The sequence below is a fragment of the Nannospalax galili genome, unplaced genomic scaffold, assembly GCF_000622305.1.
Source record: "Nannospalax galili isolate Female #2095 unplaced genomic scaffold, S.galili_v1.0 scaffold548, whole genome shotgun sequence".
Lineage (NCBI taxonomy): Eukaryota > Metazoa > Chordata > Mammalia > Rodentia > Spalacidae > Nannospalax > Nannospalax galili.
Genome location: NW_008358999.1, coordinates 1,566,720 through 1,585,515, shown reverse-complemented (window position 1 = coordinate 1,585,515; position 18,796 = coordinate 1,566,720). Strand labels below are relative to the sequence as shown.

At 46.6% G+C, this 18,796-nt stretch overlaps 1 protein-coding gene across 2 annotated transcripts in view; it reads left to right on the top strand.

Annotated features, from left to right (window-relative positions):
* Kazn (kazrin, periplakin interacting protein) overlaps window positions 1-18,796 on the top strand; it is a 434,248-nt gene that overhangs the window by 404,136 nt on the left and 11,316 nt on the right. For both annotated transcript variants that reach the window (XM_008822672.2, XM_029558399.1), the window contains 3 exons: window positions 11,954-12,159; window positions 12,818-12,936; window positions 18,060-18,291. In XM_008822672.2, coding sequence (XP_008820894.1) covers window positions 11,954-12,159; window positions 12,818-12,936; window positions 18,060-18,291 — 557 coding nt within the window. The remainder of the gene's footprint in view (window positions 1-11,953; window positions 12,160-12,817; window positions 12,937-18,059; window positions 18,292-18,796) is intronic.

Below are 18,796 nucleotides of genomic sequence, written 5' to 3'. Positions count from 1 at the left end.
TGAAAAAAAATTAAAAACACAGGAATGAAATATGCAAGAGACGTGGGACACCATGAAAAGACCAAATCTACATATCATAGGCATAGAGGACGGAGAAGAATTTCAGGTTAACAGTATTGACCAGATCTTAAACAGGATTGCAGAAGAATTTCTCAAAATTAAGGACAGACATCCCCACACAAATACAAGAAGTACATAGAACATCAAATAGACAGGACCAGAAAAGAAACTCCCCAACAGCATATCATAGTAAAAACGCTAAATGTACAGAACAAAGAGAGAATACTGAAAGTTGCAAAAGAAAAAAAAAACAACTCACATATAAAGGAAAACCCATTAGAATTATAGCTGACTTATCAATGCAAACTATGAAAGCCAGAAGAGCCTGGACCAAGGTATTTCCAGTTCTAAATGACCACAGATGCCAACCCAGAATACTTTACCCAGCAAAAATGTCTATTATAGTTGAAGGGGAAAGAAAAATCTCCCACAAGATGAATAGGCTGAAAGAATACATGTCAACAAAACCAGCCCTTCAAAGAACACTTGAAGTCCTACAAAGAATGGAGAAAGGAACAATTATACTCCAGAAAGAAACTAAATGAAGGTATAATTGTGGAAACACAAAATCAGGCAAAGAATGCAAACAGTAATCAAAATGATGGCAACTAATACCCATCTTTCAGTAATAACTTTAAATACCAATGGACTGAACTCCCCAGTCAAAAGATATAGACTATGTGAATGGATTAAGAAACAAAACCCATCTTTTTGTTGTCTGCAAGAAACTCATCTCACTTTCAAGGACAGACACTATCTCAAAGTGAAAGGATGGAAAAAAATATGCCAAGCAAATGGCACTAAGAAAAAAGCAGGCGAAGCAATCCTAATATCTGACAAAATAGACTTTAAACTGAAACTAACCAGAAGAGACAAAGAGGGTTATTTCATTCTGATCAAAGGAACAATCAATCAAGAAGATATTACAATCATGAACATATATGCACCAAACTCTGGTGCACCCAAATTCATAAAAAAACACCACTACAGGACTTTAAGACACAGATTAACCCCAACACAGTAATAATAGGGGACTTCAATACCCCACTGTCTCCATTAGACAGGTAAACTGGACAAAGAATAAACAGAGAGACGTCTGAATTAAATGATACCATACATCAAATGGACCTAATAGACATCTTCTGAATATTCCACCCAAGCACCAAAGAATATATTTCCAGTCCACACCCCATGGAACTTTCTCAAAAATTGACTACATACTGGGGCACAAAACAAACCTCAACGAATACAAAAAAATGAAATAATTCCATGCTTTCTATCAGACCACAATACAATAAAGCTTAAAATCAACACCATAATAACTACATGAACTCATAGAGATTAAACAACACACTCCTGAATGATGAGTGGGTCAAAGGAGAAATTATGAAAGAAAGAAAAGCATTCCTGGAATTCAATGAAAAGTATAACACAACACAACAAAACCTCTGGGACACTTTAAAAGCTGTCCTAAGAGGGAAGTATGTAGCTCTAAGTGCCTACATTAAAAAAAAAATCAGAAAGAGCACAAATAAATGACTTAACATTGCAACTCAAGACTCTGGAAAGGCAAGAAAAAAATGAAACCCAAACCCAGCAGACCAGAGGAAATAACAAAAATCAGAGCAGAAATTAATGAAACACAAACAAAGAAAATGATACAAAGAATCAATGAATCTAAGAGCTGGTTCTTTGAAAAGCTAAACAAGCTAGACAGACCCTTAGCCCAGGTAACCAAAAGAAAGAGCAAATCCAAATCAACAAAATCAGAGATGAAAGGGGAAACATCACAACAGACACCGAAAAGATCCACAACATTATAAGGGAATAATTTAAAAACCTATACTCTATTAAATCTGAAAACCTAAAGAAATAGATGAATATCTAAAATCATAGGAACCACCAAAGTTAAACCAAGAAGAGATCAACAGTTTAAACAGGCCCATAACATATAAACACATTGAAACAGAAATACAAAACCTCCTGACTAAAAAACGTCCAGGCCCAGATGGATTTATAGCAGAATTCTACCAGACATTTAAAGAAGACCTCCAACCAATACTACTTAAATTATTCAAAATGATAGAAACAGAGGGAGAACTCCCAAATTCAGCATCACTCTAATATCAAAACCAGGTAAAGACACAACCAAAAAGAAAACTATAGACCCATATCCTTACCATGAACATAGATCCATAGATGCAAAAATTCTCAACAAAATACTTGCAAACCACATACAGATGTACATCAAAAAGATCATTCACCATGATCAAGAAGTAGGCTTTATTCCAGAGAGGCAGGGATGGTTCAATATATGCAAGTCAATAAGCTTCATAAATCATATAAATAGACTCAAAGACGAAACCACATCATCATCTCAACAGATGTAGAAAAGGCTTTTGACAAAATTCAGCATTCATTTATGATAAAAGTTCTAAAGGGAATTGGACTGGAGGGAACATACATCAACATAATTAAAGCCGTATACAACAAACCCACAGCCAACATCATTCTAAATGGAGAGAAACTGGAAGCATTCCCGTTAAAATCAGGAATCAGACAAGGATGTCCACTATCTCCACTCATTTTTAATACAGTGCTTGAAACTCTTGCTAGAGTAATAAGACAGGAGAAGGAAATTAAAGGAGTACTAATTGGAAAAGAGATCAAATTATCCCTTTTTGCAGATGACATGATACTATACCTAAGAGATCCCAAAAATTCCACCAGAAAACTCCTAGAACTGATAGACACTTTCAGTGAAGTAGCAAGTAACAAAATTAATCTACAAAAATCAGTAGCCTTTCTATATGCCAATAACAAGCAATCAGAGAACGAGTACAGGGAAACACTCCCATTTACAATAGCCTCAAAAAAATATACACCTTGGAATAAACCTGATCAAAGACATCAAAGACCTCTACAATGAAACTTTTAAATCATTAAAGAAAGAGACTGAGGAAGAAACCAGGAGATGGAAGGACCTCCAATGCTCATGAATTGGAGAATATTGTGAAAATGACCATCCTACCAAAAGCAATATATGGATTCAATGCAATCCCAATCAAAATCCCCATGACATATTTCACAGAATTAGAAAAATGCATCCTTAAATTCATATGGAAACACAAAAGACCCTGGATAGCCAAAGCAACCCTGAGCACAAAGAGTGATGCTAGGGGGATTACCATACCAGATCTCAAAGTATACTACAGATGTATAGTCATAAAAACAGCATGGTACGGGCACAAAAATAGACACACAGATCAATGGAACATCATTAAAGACCCAAACCTGCATACCCACAATTTCAGCCACCTGATATTTGACAGAGGTACCAAGAACACACAATGGAGGAAAGACAGCATCTTCAACAAATGGTACTGGCAAATTGGATCTCCACCTGTAGAAGAATGAAATTATATCCATATCTTTCACTTTGCACAAAAGACAACTCCAAATGGACCAAAAACCTCAATGTGAAGTTGGAAACCCTGAAACTATTAGAAGAAAACACTGGCAGTAACTACAAAATATAGGTATAGGAAAGGACTTTCTAAATAGGACACCAGTTACTCAGGAATTAAGGTCAACAATCAACAAGTGGGACCTCATTAAACTAAAAACCTCTGTACCGCAAAAGAAAGTGAAAGAGAAAACCCACAGAGTGGAAGAAAATCTTAAGGAGTGACACATCTGACCGAGGTTTAACATCCAGAATATATAAAGAACTCAAAAAAAAAAAAAAAAACCAAGCATGAAAGCAAATAACCCAATTAAAAGATGGGCTAAAGATCTAAACAGAGTTCTCAAGGAAGAAATAAAGATGGCTAAGAAACATCTTTGAAAGTGTTCAACATCATTAGTAAGGAAATGCAAATTAAAACCACCTTAAGATTTCACCTTACCCCAGCCAGACTGGCTAGGATCAAGAGAACAAATGATACCAAATTCTGGCAAGGATGTGGAGAAAGGGGAACGCTCACCCACTGCTCATGGGATTGCAAACTCATGCAACCCCTATGGAAAGCAATGTGGAGAACTCTTAAAAAACTAAAAATGAACCTATCATTTGACCCAGTTATACCACTCCTTGGCATATACCCAAAGGACTGATCCTATTGCAGAGACACTTGTACAACCATGTTTCCTGCTGCTCTTTTCACAATAGCTAAGATGGAAGCAACCTAAGTGCCCCTCAACTGATGAGCGGTTAATGAAAATGTGGTACATTTACACAATGGAGTTCTACTCAGCAATAAAGATGAAATAATGAAATTTGCAGGTAAATGGATGGCTCTAGAAACTGTTATACTAAGTAACACAGACTCAGAAAAACAAATGACATATGTTCTCCCTCATTTGTGGATCCTAGCACCAAATCCTTATAATGGATGGAATCCCACTGAAATGGGCCAACAGCCCATGGAAAACAGATGATGCAGAAACCCGAAAGTTCAGTGCCTTGGCACAATGGGAGGAACATCACCTCACACCTATCACCCCCTCTGATGCTCAGGGACTTTTGCAGAAGAGGTTGGCAGGAAGAATGTAAGATCCAGAGGAAGGAGTGGGGTGTTCCCCCGAAGTGTCCTCCGCCCACTATGTGGGCAAGCTATAATCATACCTCCTTCCCATGCTCATCAAGGAGTCAAAGAGGGGAGTCATTTACCCCTCCCACCCAATCAGTCAACCTTAGCTGCATGAGGGGGCAGGACTAAGGATACATAAGCTGAGATTGCCATAAGGGACGTCTCTTGTCTTTTTGTGCATCTGTCGGGAAGTCGCAGGATCTATGTTTGAGTGTGGAGTTTCCAGTGCAACCATAAATGGGGAGGGGGGACACCCACTCTTCTGTAAATAAACCCCCACCCTATGCTCTGTTAGCGAGCCCAAGAAACTCATTAGGATTTTCAGAAATGAATGAAAAAAAAGATAAAGGCCAAAATATATACATATATCTAACACAAATATTATCAGTTCAATCTGTGACCAATTATTAATGATAGTTTACAATTTATTTTTATTACATTTGTTTACTTGTTTTTTTGTTTTCGTTTTTTTGTTGTTGTTGTTGTTTTCTGTTTTGAGATAGGGTCTCCCTGTGGCCCCAGCTGGCCTGGAACTTGCCATGTAGATTAGGCTGGTCTTGATCTCACAGAGATCTGCCTGCTTCTTTCTCCCAAGCGCTGGGATTAAAGGTGTGCATACCCCCCACTCCCACCCCCACTCTATTTGTTTATTTGTGTGTATGTGTGTGTGTGTGTGTGTGTGTGTGTGTACACGCGCCCGTGGATATGTTTGGAGGTCAGAAGACAACTTTCAGGAGTCAACTGTCTCCTCCACCACTTGAGTTCCTGAGATTCTCGAAAGGGCTTTGTGCAGCAAGTCAGACATGATTATTTGGGGTTTTGTAAGCCAGATAGTCTGCCACAGGTACCCAACTCTTCCCCGTTCCCAAAGTTCACAAAATCAGCTGTAGACACGCAAGGTATCAAACGGTGTAGCTATGTCCCTACAAAAAGAGTATTTAGCCTTTTTGCTATTGCTTGTTTGGGTCTTTTTTGTTTTGTTTTGTTTTTTTGTAACAGGGTCTCCCTGTAGCCCCAGCTGGCCTGGAACTTGCTATGGAAATCAGGCTGGCCTCGAACTCAGATACCCGCCTGCCTCTGTCTCCACACCTGACCCATTTAGGGCCTCAAGTACACTTAGGCAAATGGGCTACCATCCAGCCACACACCCAGCTCTAAAACTGGTATTCCAAAAAGTATGCAGAAGGTTGCCTGGGTGGCAGTTTATGGAGTCCTAGGCTGGGACCTAGCAGTAGCCTCCACAGGAAGGCCTATTGGCTCTTGGGAAACCCTGTTCATTCCTGGGAAGCCCCATTGACTCCTGGGAAGCCCCAAGCAGGGCTGTGATTAGCATAGTCAATATTCCTAGTACCCCATGGTATGCTCGTGTGTGCACATGTATGCACTCGTGTGCTCATGGGTGTGCGTGCATATATGCTGGTGGTAATGGCAGAATATAGAACCCTTTATTCTCAAGTTCTCACAGTTCTCCTGGTGTTCCAGAAGTTTCTAGAGTGGTCACCTCTCAGCCACACCTCTGACTGCAGCCCTCAGCTGAGCATCCAGCCAGTGAACATGATTTAGTCCCACTCTCAGGGCTGGGAAGGAGGAGAAATAAATCCAGGATTGATGCAGTCCCAGGAATGAAAACTGGCACTGTTGGGCCTGCATTTTGGAAGTCCTTTGGCTGGTGCGTTATGACCCCAAGGACACCCCCTTCTGCTGCACAGCCTGCCCCTGCCTTTGCAATTCAGCCCTGAGTGGAAGGTGTGGGGAGGTGACTGGCTGTCTACATAAACCTAAGTGTGAGCTTTCATGGTGGGGGCCACGTGGCCTGGCACTCCCCCAGCCTGGGCTCTACAAACAATGCGAGGTTTGAGGGTAGCTCAGGGCAGCCACTCGAACACCGAGATCTGCTGGCTGCAGAGGGTCTGCACATGGATACACACATAGGCACATGCACACACACACAGATGCACACAGGTGCACGCATGCATACGAAAACGCACATGGACTTGGGAGGCAGAGGCAGGTGGATCTCTGTGAGTTCAAGGCCAGCCTGGTCTACGTAGTGAGTTCCAGGACAGCTGGGGCTACAGGGAGACCCTGTCTCAAAAAGATGAAGAAAAAAAAAGCACGTGGGCTCATGCGCATACATGTGTACACATGTGCATACATATAAGCACACACAGGATGTCTGCTTTTCATCCGTGTTCACTTATCATTCCTCACTTCCCACTCTGCTTCTCCACTGCTCACCTTTTGAGATTTGCTACCTATTTCTAGAATACCTGTGCTGTTTCTCTCTCTCTCTCTCTCTCTCTTTCTCTCTCTCTCTCTCTCTCTCTCCCAGCCTACTCCCTTGGGAGTCAAGCACCACAGACACTTCACCCACCCAGCACTGAATCCTATCTGCCCATAACCAACAGCCCCCCCCATCCCCACCCATCTAAACCAGACTGAGGTCTAACCAGCCTGGATGACAGGAATCCCTTCTTGGGCACTTGAGTTGAACTAAAACATATATCATACCCCAGTAACACATGGGACCAGTGCACTTGCAGCTAAATACTGACTGTGGTCCAAAGGAGCCCAAGTCCCAGGGTGGGGCCCCACACTAGCAGCGTCAGACGTGCTTGATGGAGGGTCTACCACGGCATCACATTCAGAGGGTATAACATCCCCACCAGGCTAGGAGGTAGATGGTACTGTTAGACCCACGTAATACATAAAGAAACTGAGGCTTCATGAAGTTTGCTCAAAGTCAGGATCTACCCAGCTCCAAAGCCTGGTCCCAGAGGGCAGCACAGGCCATGTCTTAGAATTTTGATTAGCTAGATTCAGTCCCTACATCACATGGGAGTGCCCACGGAGGAGTCCTGTAGGAAGAAGAGCCCTAAGCCAGATCAGAAGAATGTCTCTGAGAGCCAGGCCAGCACTGGTGGGTATGTAGGCATGTGTGATTTGTTGAGTCCTTGCCCTGGTCCAGTAGCCCTCTCACCAGGCAGAAGTCCAACCCTCCCCCACCCCCACAGAGCAACTGTAGTGATACCTCCATAATCAGACACTCAGCAACATGTGTGTTGAGACTGCAGCCAGGGATCTGCGCTGCTCTATTTGCTCGTGACAAAATGAAGTCTTCAATCTACCAGAGAAAGACGAAACAGTAATGGTGGTGGTGACCTCTCAACCCCGCCCCTTCACACACTCTACTGCTAAATACCCTCAGCTGCACCAGGAGGAGGCAGGCAACAGAGGGCCGCACTGGGCCAGCTTTACAGAGAGGGAAGCTGAGACACAAAGTATCAGAGCACAAAGAATCCAGGGAGAAGGGGTGATGAGTGCACGGTCACCAGGAGTTTATAGTGAAGGGGAGGAAGTCGGGAGGAGAGCTTTGAAACATTAAAAGGCAAGATTTCTAGGTTATGATCTGATTTCCATTTGTTATTTCCATATGGACTGAGCATCCCTAATCCAAAACTCCAAAATGTGAAATGCTCTGAAATTCAAAACTTTTTGAGCATTGATATGATGCTCTCAAGAAGAAATTTCATACCTTGGGGCTAGAGAGATGATTCAGCTGTTAAGAGGGCTTGCTGCCCATGCAGAGGACCTGAGTTCAGTTCCCAGCACCCACATGGGGTGGCTCACAGCTGCCTGTAACTCCAGCTTCAGGGGATCTGACACCCTCTTCCAGCCTCCAAGGGCACTGCACTCACATGCACAAAGTCAGGATCTACCCAGGATCTACATAATCACACACATATACACATAATTTTAAAAGAATAAAAATAGGACTGGAGAGATGGCTCAGTGGTTAAGAGCACTGACTGCTCCTCCAGAGGACCCGAGTTCAATTCTCAGGAACCACATCAGGCCGTTTACAACCACCTGTAACTCCAGCTCCCAGGGGATCCAGTGCCTCTGATTTTCTCAGGCACTTCCACTCACATGGACATAACCACACAGACACACACGCCCAATTAAAAATAAATAAAACCTTTTTAAAAGAATAAAAATGGGCCTAGAAAGATGGCTCAACAGTTAAGAGCACTGGCTGCTCTTGCAGAGGACCCGGGTTCAGTTCCCAGCACCCACATGGCAGCTAACAACTTTCCATAACTCTAGTTCCGACGGATCCAACATCCTCTTCTGATCTCCTTGGGCACTGCATGACACAGGTGCACTAACATAATGCAGACAATACACTCATACACATAAAATTAAAATACCTTTTTTTGTCTTTTTTTGAAGCAGGGTCTCCCTGAGTCCCAGCTGACCTGGAATTCACTATGTAGACCAGGCTGGCCTTGAACTCACAGAGACCTGCCTTCCTCTACCTCCCAAATGCTGGGATCAAAGGTGGGCACCACCATGCCCAGCTAACAAATAACTTTTAAAAAAAGAATAAAAATAAATCCACACAAGGAAAGTTTGTTTCATGCACAAGAATACTGTATAAAGCTTCCTTCATGTTTACCTACATAAGATGCATAGGAACAGCAAGTTGACTTGGTGGGTACAACTGGGTCCACCACCATGTTATGTCCTTACACATATACAAATATCCCAGAGCAAAAAAAATAAAATAAGGACTCTAAAACTCTTCCAATCCCAGACATTTCAGATAAGAGATTCTCAACATAGATAGTCAATGTAGAAATCGTGGGAAACAGAAGTAGATAAATGCTCACAAACACTCAGTTATCCATCACCCTCTTCCATGGTAAAGATTTTCAACATTTATGCATCTTGTGAGTATATTGTGTACTTACATTTTTAGACAGGGTCTCATGTAGCCCAGGCTGGTCTCAAACTCTCTAAATAGCTTGGAATGACCTTGAGCTCCTGATCATCCTACCTTCACCTCAAAAGTATTGGGCTTACAGCTGTGCACCACCATGTGTAGTTAAAGATACATTTCACACACATATGTGTATGAATTCATATGTATACACGTGTCTGTACATGTGTATGCATGTGGAAGCCAGAGATGAACACTTGGTATCTCTCAATTCTTTTTTCCTTTTCTTTCTTTTTTTAATATTTTTTTACTTATACTTTTTATTTTATTTGTATGAGTGTACTGCCTGCATGTATGTAAGTATACCTGTGTTGAGCAATGCCTGCAGAGGTCAGAAAAGGGCATTGAATCCCCTGGAACTGGAGTTACAAATGGTTGGTAGCTGCCATGTGAGTGTTAGGAATCAAACCTGGGTCTTCTGCAAGAGTAGCCAGTGTTCTTAACTGCTGATTGGCCAGTGAGCCCCAGAGATCCTTCTGCCTCTTCCTCCCCAGTGATGGAACTACAGGTGATCATTAGCATGCCAGGCTTCTCCATGGGTGCTGGGGATCTGAACTCAGGTCCTTACACTGACTGAGCTATCTCCCTCACCCCTATCTCTGTATAATTTTGAACACAGATTAGATTACATTGTAGCTGCTATTTCTTTTTTCATTTAATATATTGTAAGCATTTTCCATGTCAAAAATACTCATGTGTAGGACTGGAGAGATGGCTTAGTGGTTAAGAGCACTGGCTGCTCTTGCAGAGGACCTGGGTTCAGTTTCCATCACCCACATGGTAGATAACAAACATCTGTAAGTCCAGTTCCAGGGGATCCAACCTCCTCTTCTGACCTCAGGCATTGCATGACATGGGTACATTTACACACATGCAGGCAATACACTCATACACATAAAATAAAAATAAGTATTTTTTAAAATACTCAGGTGTCCCACGCCTTTAATCCCAGCACTCAGGAGGCAGCGGCAGGTGGATCTCTTTGAGACTGAGGTCAGCCTGGTCTCAAAAGCCAGTTCTAGACCAGCTGGAGTTGCAGTTTATCTCAAAAGAACAAAAAAAGTGTGTGACAGATTTAATTTAGTTAATTGTATCATTTCCAACATCTGAACAGAGCAGCGTCTCTTGACATAAACCCCATCACTAACCATGTGTATTGCTTCTGTTGATTATTAAGGCACTTTGACAGTAACAAAGCAAGAAGAAATTAACTTATTCTGCCCAGCACACAAACTCTGTAATTCTCCATGGACATTGGAGGACGTTCACTACGTGCCCTGTTTGTGTTGATGGATAAGCTCCCTGCCCCACAGCATTCCAATGATTTGTAATATGGAATTTAATCAGAGTTCTTTCTAATGAGATTTAACTTTAGTGCTTGTTATATCTCTTGGTATTGAGTCTGGTTTTGGGGTGTGTGTGTGTGTGTGTGTGTGTACAGGTGCTTGAGTGTATGTATGACTGTGCATGTGTGTGCATGTGGGTACGGAAACAAGAGAACTTCATCTTTCATTCAAGTGCTGTCTACCTTACACTTTTGAGACAGGGCCTCTCACTGGTCTGAAGCTCCCTGCCTGTCAGGCCAATGAGCTCCAGGGATCCACCTCTGCCTTCCGAGCCCTGGGATTAGAAGTCACTATGACCAGCTTTTTAAAAAACGTATTATTATATTTTGTGTATGCACAATGCGAGGGGAGGTGCACATTCACAACATACCTGTCCATATGTGGAGGATGACTGCGAAGTCTGTCTCCTTCCACATTTACATGGGTCCCAGGGATCAAACTCAGGCCACCAGACTTGCACTGCAAGCACTTTCACCTGCTGAGCTGTTCACCAGCCCCACCATTTTTTTACATGGGTTCTGAGGATCAAACTCATCACACAAGAGAAGCACTGTACCAACCAACAGGTTTGGGGGTTTATTCCTGTGTGTTAAGGAATGGAACCAGGTCTCATTTATCCCAAGAAAACAAATCACCTGGTTGCCCAAAGATGATTGTTGCCACTCTGTTTACAATGGTGTAAAATTGGGAACAGTTCCCGTGCCCGTGCAGAGCAGACAGGTGAAATAAATCAAGGTGCATCCTCGCCACGAATCTTGGGCTGTCAAATGATGATGCAGATCTCTACTGAGATGGAAAGATGTCCCTCACACTTGCCAGGGCCAAAAGCTGTGAGCGTGTGGGTCTGCAAGTGGGGGTGTTAGTGTATCCCGGAGACTATTTAACTAAATGCTACCAGCTGCTGTCTCCAGGCAATGTGGGGAGATTTGCATTTTTTATGTTAGCTTTATCGCTTTCTGGAATATCATGTCTCTTCCTCTTTTTGCAAGGCTGAGATGACTTTGTAATGGGGTGGGAGACCTACCAGAGCCACTTTGATTTTGAAGAGAAGCTCATGGGGGAAACACACCTGCCCTGAGGTGTCTCTCCTCCCACCCCACCCCTCATCACCCCAGAATGTGGCTCCTTTCCCTCAGTTCCAGCAACGTCCTGTATACTTGTGTGTGTTGCAGATTCAGACAGCCAATGCAGCCCCACGAGGCACAGCCTCAGCCTGTCTGAGGGAGAGGAGCAGATGGACCGACTACAGCAGGTGGAGCTGGTGAGGACCACACCCATGTCCCACTGGAAGGCTGGTACGGTGCAGGCCTGGCTAGAGGTGGTGATGGCTATGCCCATGTATGTTAAAGCCTGCGCGGAGAACGTCAAAAGCGGGAAGGTAGGTGGCTCTGGACCCTAGGGGTGCCCCTGTACCCTCCCATGAGCGCTGTACTCTTAGGAGTTGGCCAACTCCATTCTACCCTGGGACAAGAGGTGGTCCCAACTCTTAGGAGTTGGCCAGCCTGTTTCAGGCCCAGGATCCCAATAAATCAGTCTCCCTAGCAAGGCACACAGCTCTTTGAAATCACAGATATCTTGACCTTAAAAATAGGACTAACCTCCCTTAGTAAGAGGAGGACAGGGGTGAACTATTTCACCTAGATGGTGGTCCCACCCATTTTGATCAAACAGTGGTCCACCCAGACATTGGCCCATAACAAAAACTGATCCCAAGGACATCCAGGAACCCAGCAGGGGTTAACTAAAAGGCATAGGCAGGTGTCAGGGGAGAACTGAAGGTCCCAAGGGGAATGGAATCCGCAAAGTAGATACCCCAGAACACCTGGAGACAAGGTTTGTTGGGAGTTTTCAGTCACTGCAGACTTTAGAGATGACCTGGTGCCCCATCTAGGGAGATGGGCAAGGAGGAAGGTGAGGCGTCCCGTCTCACAGAGCCCTCTGTACCTACCCCAGCAACAGCAGCAGGTGCCAAGGCCAGACCCTGCTCCTCACCCAGGTTCTAACCTCCGGGCACTGAGTCCCTCTCCCCCGAGCAGGTGCTGCTGAGCCTGAGTGATGAGGACCTGGAGTTAGGCCTGGGTGTATGCAGTTCCTTGCACAGGCGCAAGCTCCGCCTGGCCATCGAGGACTACCGAGATGCTGAGACAGGCCGTAGGTAAGTCACTGAACCCCAGGAGAAACAAGAAGTTTCTGTCCTGAGCAGAAACAGAGTACCCTGGGCCAAGTCAGGTGTGGGGACATTGGGTTCAGCAAAGATGGCCCAGGTATTCCCCGTCACTATAGAAAAATGAACACAGGAGGATGTGCACGTGCCTAGAATGCCTGTGACACATCCACACCCCAGAGCAGGAACCAGGAAACCAGTCCCTCCCAGCACTCCTCAGCCAGAGGTTCCAGGCCACATACACAACCAACATGTCTGCCTCACCTGTTTTATCTGGAAGCTCAGCTCTGACCACTCCAGAGTGAGGAAATGTGGCGGGAGGTGGAGAAGACAGACGTGGACAGGGAGATGAAAGGGTCTGACAAGTTCACTGAAGTCTCTTGCAGAGGCGCGGCGCTGGATGGGTGGGGCCTCTCAGCAGGTGCACTTGGGTGTGACTGAAAGCCCTTCCCTCCAGGGTTGTGCCTGCTGAGGCTGCCTGTCCCCCTGCTCCAATGTTCATACCACCTCAGCCAGCCCCACTTCCTCCCTGCAGCCCTCTCAGTCTTCTGGGGGCCCCTCTTTTGAACAGCTCTGGGGAAAAGGGAAGGCACACCCCCAACACACAGTCCTCCGTGTGTGGAGGGGGAGGAGCCGGGTTTGTAAACCTGACACTGTCTGTTTTGCATAATTATCCCGTTCGCTGGTTTCCCATCATTTCTGTGCAGTTAATTAATCAAACCTGGTGGTGTGTGGTATTATTTGCAGAAGCAGTTTCATGGATTAAAAAAAGGAAGGGGCCGAGGGTGGAGAAGCAAGCCTTTCAGAAGCAGAAAAAAAGCAATCCATGTGCAGCAGGAGAGGGGATTACTGAGACTTGGGCAGAAAGCTAGGTAGCAGCTCTGAGCCAGAAGCAGAAGACAGTAAAAAGCTGGCCATCTTAGAGGACAGGGCTTCATAGAAGCAAGAGAGAGAGCTGATAGGGATGGGACCAGGAAGCACCCTCAATCCCCACCCCCCGCCACACACACACTGGACTTTCCTTCCCGGGCATCTCAGAAACACCTCAATCACCTCCTACCTCCTGACGGTTCCATCCCCTAGACCCTAAAGTCCTCACTCATTATTCTAGTCACCTGAGCCAGAAATAACGTGCTGCTTATACCATGCCTCACCCCCCAGAGGGTCCCTCAATGCTGCCCTGTGTTTCTGGACCAGGTGGGGATTCTGGCTTGATATCTCAGAAGTTCAGGGCATCCCCACTGCTGCCCAAGTATCCACCACCATCGCCAAAGTCTGGCTGTCTTCACCAGCTTGGGCTGCGGTCACAGAACACCACCAACTGGATAGTGTAAGCAGCAGATGTTTACTTTTCCCAGTTCTGGGGACAGCAAGTCTGAGAGAGCAGGGTGCCAGGGTGGCCCAACTCCAGCAAGGGCAGGGGCACCCCTCCTGGTTTGCAGATGGAAGCCTTCCGGCCAGGTCCTAACATGGGGCAGGGCGAGAATCATTCACCCCCAAGACCTGAGGTGACCCTAACACCTTCCATGTGACCCTAACACCTTCCATGGCCCCACCTCCGAACACTGGCACATGGACACATGGATGTGGGGGACAAACACAGGTTCATGACAGTAGCTGAACCTGAGAGCCATTAGGAGCCCAGAAAGAGGTGATTCAAAGATACAACCGGGCATGCAGGGGAGAGCTGAAGCGGATGGGTCCCAGGAGTCATGGGCCACCATTTAGACAGCCCAGGGCTTGTGAAGAGAGGCCTTATTGTGAACTCTCCATTCCCAGAGGAAATCGAGCCTAACTCACATACAGGCAAGTTGGCTTTCTCTGGGACTCAGTTTCCCCACCTGTGAAGAGGGAATAAATTAAACTTTTGACAATCTCAACTATTTGAGGAAATCCAGGAAGAGTCTTTGATGCCTTCCCCAAATGAAATATAAAAAGACTTCATAACTTTATGTTCCAAGCTCTCTGACCCACTCTCATGAAACTTTTAAGAGCCCATGGATCCTGGGGTCAGAGCCCCAAGGTGGATCATCTCTGACTTCCTGTGTGACCATGGGCATGGGAGCACCCTCTCTGGGCCCATCAAACTCTTTGCCAACCTTTCATCTGTCTTTATGAACACAATCCCGTTACCCATTCCATCCGTGTCAAACAGACATTCTAACCCAATCTTAAAACTGGAGAGTAGGGTGCAGAGGAATAACATGTGAAAGGTTGCATCCCAGAACATCTGGTTCTATGTTCCCATCTCTCATACCATGTGGGTGTTAAAAATCACACTGATGGCTCCTATTATCAAAGTGCTCCCAGACCCTGGGCCAAGGGCTTTCCATCCATTTTTGCCTTCTTTTAGACTGTCTATCCTCATTTTCCACACAAGGAAACTGAGCCCCAGAGTTGCAAGTTTACAGAGCTAAAAGGGACAGACCCAGAACAGCCTCTTGATTCCACACTGGCTAGTGACACAGTCTCTGTATTGCATGCCTGTCCTCAGACCTCAGGGTGTGTTCTGGCCCCAGTCCAAGGGCCGAGCACCCCTTTTCAAAAGCAGCGTGTCGATTCCTTCTCAAACTACACTGTCGTCTTCATCAAGGGCTCTTACAGTGGCTGTGACCGGCAGCTGGGCCAGTGTGACCAAACTTCAATGAAGAGAAAAGCAGTTCAAAGGACAGGAGTATGCTCACTGTGGATTTATAGAGAGGTATTGATGGCTACAACTGGGCCGCAGCCAAAGAGACCAGGCCAGCCACTCCTCCTGGTCACCACCCCAACAGTGTGGCACCATTGGTTTCACAGGGATCACTGTCCTCTAGTCCCCACCAGTGACAACTCTGGCCTGGGCATCTGATTCCGATCCATGAGGGCCATTAGGGCTGGGACTGGACAAGGGTCCTCTGTGTCAAGCTGGGTCAGCTTTGGAGGGTATGAGGGTTCTGCCCAGAACCATCCTCTCAGAAGGGAGCTTATCTCAGGACAGGTGGTTCTAGTTTAGGAGCTGTGTCAGGGCAGCCTGGGGGTGGACTGAAGCCCAGTCTCTTCCCTAGCCTTGATCCATCAGCCACACTAATTGGTTATGAAACAGACACTGAGGAACTGGCCTAAGCTTGCCCATCCTGGATAGCCTAGTGAGGGAGCTGATCTGAGAGCAGCAGTTAACCCTAGCATGCCTGGTACACACACGAGGACCCCAGGGCTTTGTGCAGTGGGGGGGTCTCTGGCACAGTGGAAATTCCTACAAGGTATGCAGGAAACCAGACAGCCCAGCAAAGTCTGTTAACAGCTTAGCCAGTGATAAGCAGCCAGCCTGGAGACAGAGGACAGCTGGGTCTTGGCCCTGGGAGAAGAGTCAAGTGGTTCCAGAAGACTGGGACAGAAGGAGGGAGAAGGCACCAGGAACCCATACAGCCATTCTGCCAACCAGCACTCAGCAAGCCTCTGCCATGTGCACCGCAGCCACTGTATCATTGAATGCAGCCACTGTCTTGACCACTAGACTATACCCTAGGGTGGGCATGAGGGGGCCATAAACCAGTGGCCAGATTCATTTGTATTTAAAATGCAATGTGTGATGAGTACTTTGAAACAAATAACTGGAATAGAATGGCACGATTGGGGGGTGGGACCTTGGGAATAGGAGACGAGAACCTGGGCAGAACTAGAAAGAACTGACTCAGGGGAGAGGGCAACTGGTTCAGGGCATCCTGGGAAATGCCACTCCCAGCAAGGGTGTTAGGCAAGAGCCAGCAGAGATGGGACCTGGTAGACCACACAATTGTGGATTTTATTGGGGGGCCGCTGAGTCTGGGAGCCATTAAAATGTGAGACACCCATGACCATAAGGAGGGACTAGAAGGTGTTTAATTAGATGTAGGAAGAGGAAAGAGGAGCCTAGTGCTCAGAAGAGGAGGGATGTGTTGTTGGGAGTTCTCACAGGCAGATCTGAAGCCCTGGACAGCAGTGAGCGTGGGAGGAGATGAGCCTACAACCCAATAGCATCTACCTTGAGTACCAGCTCAGGAGATGCTCAGCTGGTGTTGGGATGAAGGAAGATGGGAAGGCATCTAGAATAGGATCAGGACGGGGCATGATCAGCTATCTCCAGCTGCCCTCAAAGAGGAGGGCAGGGTCCCATTATAAGCCCACTGCGTTCTTTGGTACCGAGTGATCCCTTCGTGCCCCCCCTCTCTCAGCTCCTACCTGCCTGCACTGGGCCATTTTTCTGTGTCCCTCTGCAGTTGTGAACATCATTCTTTCTGTGAGGCCGCCACTGTGTGGCAAGCAGAGGAATGACAACTAGGGACCATTCCAGCCAGGCATGCCCATCCTTTGACCCATTAGAAGAGCCTTTTTTGCACACCTGCCACGTGCATGTCTCTGGGGTCCTATGAGGGACACGAAGAAATCTGAGGTGTGACACTGAGGTGGCAATGGGGGCCTTGGGGTAAGCACAGTCCAGTTTTCAATTCTGACCTGGAAATGAGCCACTGGAGGTGGGGTTGAGTGGCAGCCCTGCTTGGGACATGAGGGACCTGGCACACTGTAAATGAACCCCATGACGTCCATTGTTGATGCTTCTCATCTTCATCCAAACAGGAAAGGGAAGCAGAGGGGATGGACAGAGGATGGGGACGGAAGTACCAATCAGACTGTCCAGCTGAGGCTCTGTGGGGCCCTGGGCTCTGGCAGAGCCCTGGGGAAGTGGGGATGGGTCAAGGCAGGGAGGGGTCCCCCAGAGACACTGCTTCTTGCTACTGGTGTGTCTCCTGCTCTTGCCGCCGTCCCTTTCGCTGTTAGTCTGAATGTGGTTCCTGCCTGCCCTGTTGTCTCTGTTAATCCTCTTCTGTGCTAGGGGTCAGTCTCTCTCTCCCCGCATCTCTGCTCCCTCCATTGTTTCTTTCCCTCTGTCTCTCCATTCCACCCCTGCCCCTGTCCATCTCTGTGGCTTCTTGACCACTCCCCAACTCCTACAACCCTGTCGCTTGTCCTCTCTGCCTATCTCTGATCCCATTGCCTCCTGTCCCTGTCTCTGCCACCTTCTACCCTCCTCCCTCCTCTCTCTCTCTCTCTCTCTCTCTCTCTCTCTCTCTCTCTGACTGACTGTCTTTCCTTCCCAGCCTGTCCAAAGCTGCTGACCTGGACCATCACTGGGTGGCCAAGGCTTGGCTAAATGACATTGGCCTGTCCCAGTACTCACAGGCCTTCCAGAACCACCTGGTGGATGGACGGATGCTGAACTCCCTGATGAAGCGGGACCTGGAGAAACACCTGAATGTGTCCAAGAAGTTCCACCAAGTCAGCATCTTGCTGGGGATTGAGCTGCTCTACCAAGTGAACTTCAGTAGGGAGGTGAGGGTAGGCAGAGGGTGAAGGGGGGCACTGGGGTGAGGCAGGAACACAGCCCTTCCTTCTCTCTACCTCCACTGTCTGCCCAACCATCCCTCATCCACCCCCTTATCCATCCACCCACCTAGACACCTAGCCATCCACATCATTTGTGCATCTGTTCATCTATCTACCCATCTACCCCATCCATCCACCCACCATCTAACCATCCACATCCAGCCATCCACCCATTCATCCATCCACCTATCTACCCATGTGTCTACCCACCCATCCATCCACCTACTTACCCATCTACCCGTTCATCCACCCATCTAGCCCTGTGTTCAACCATCCCATCTGTCTACCTGCCTATCCATCCATCCATCCATCCACCCACTCATTGTCTAACCATCTACATCCAGCCATCCACCCACCCACCCAGTCATCCACCCACCTACCGATCCATCTGCCCACCCACTGTCTAGCCATCTATACCCAGCCACCCACCCACCCAGTCATCCATCCACCT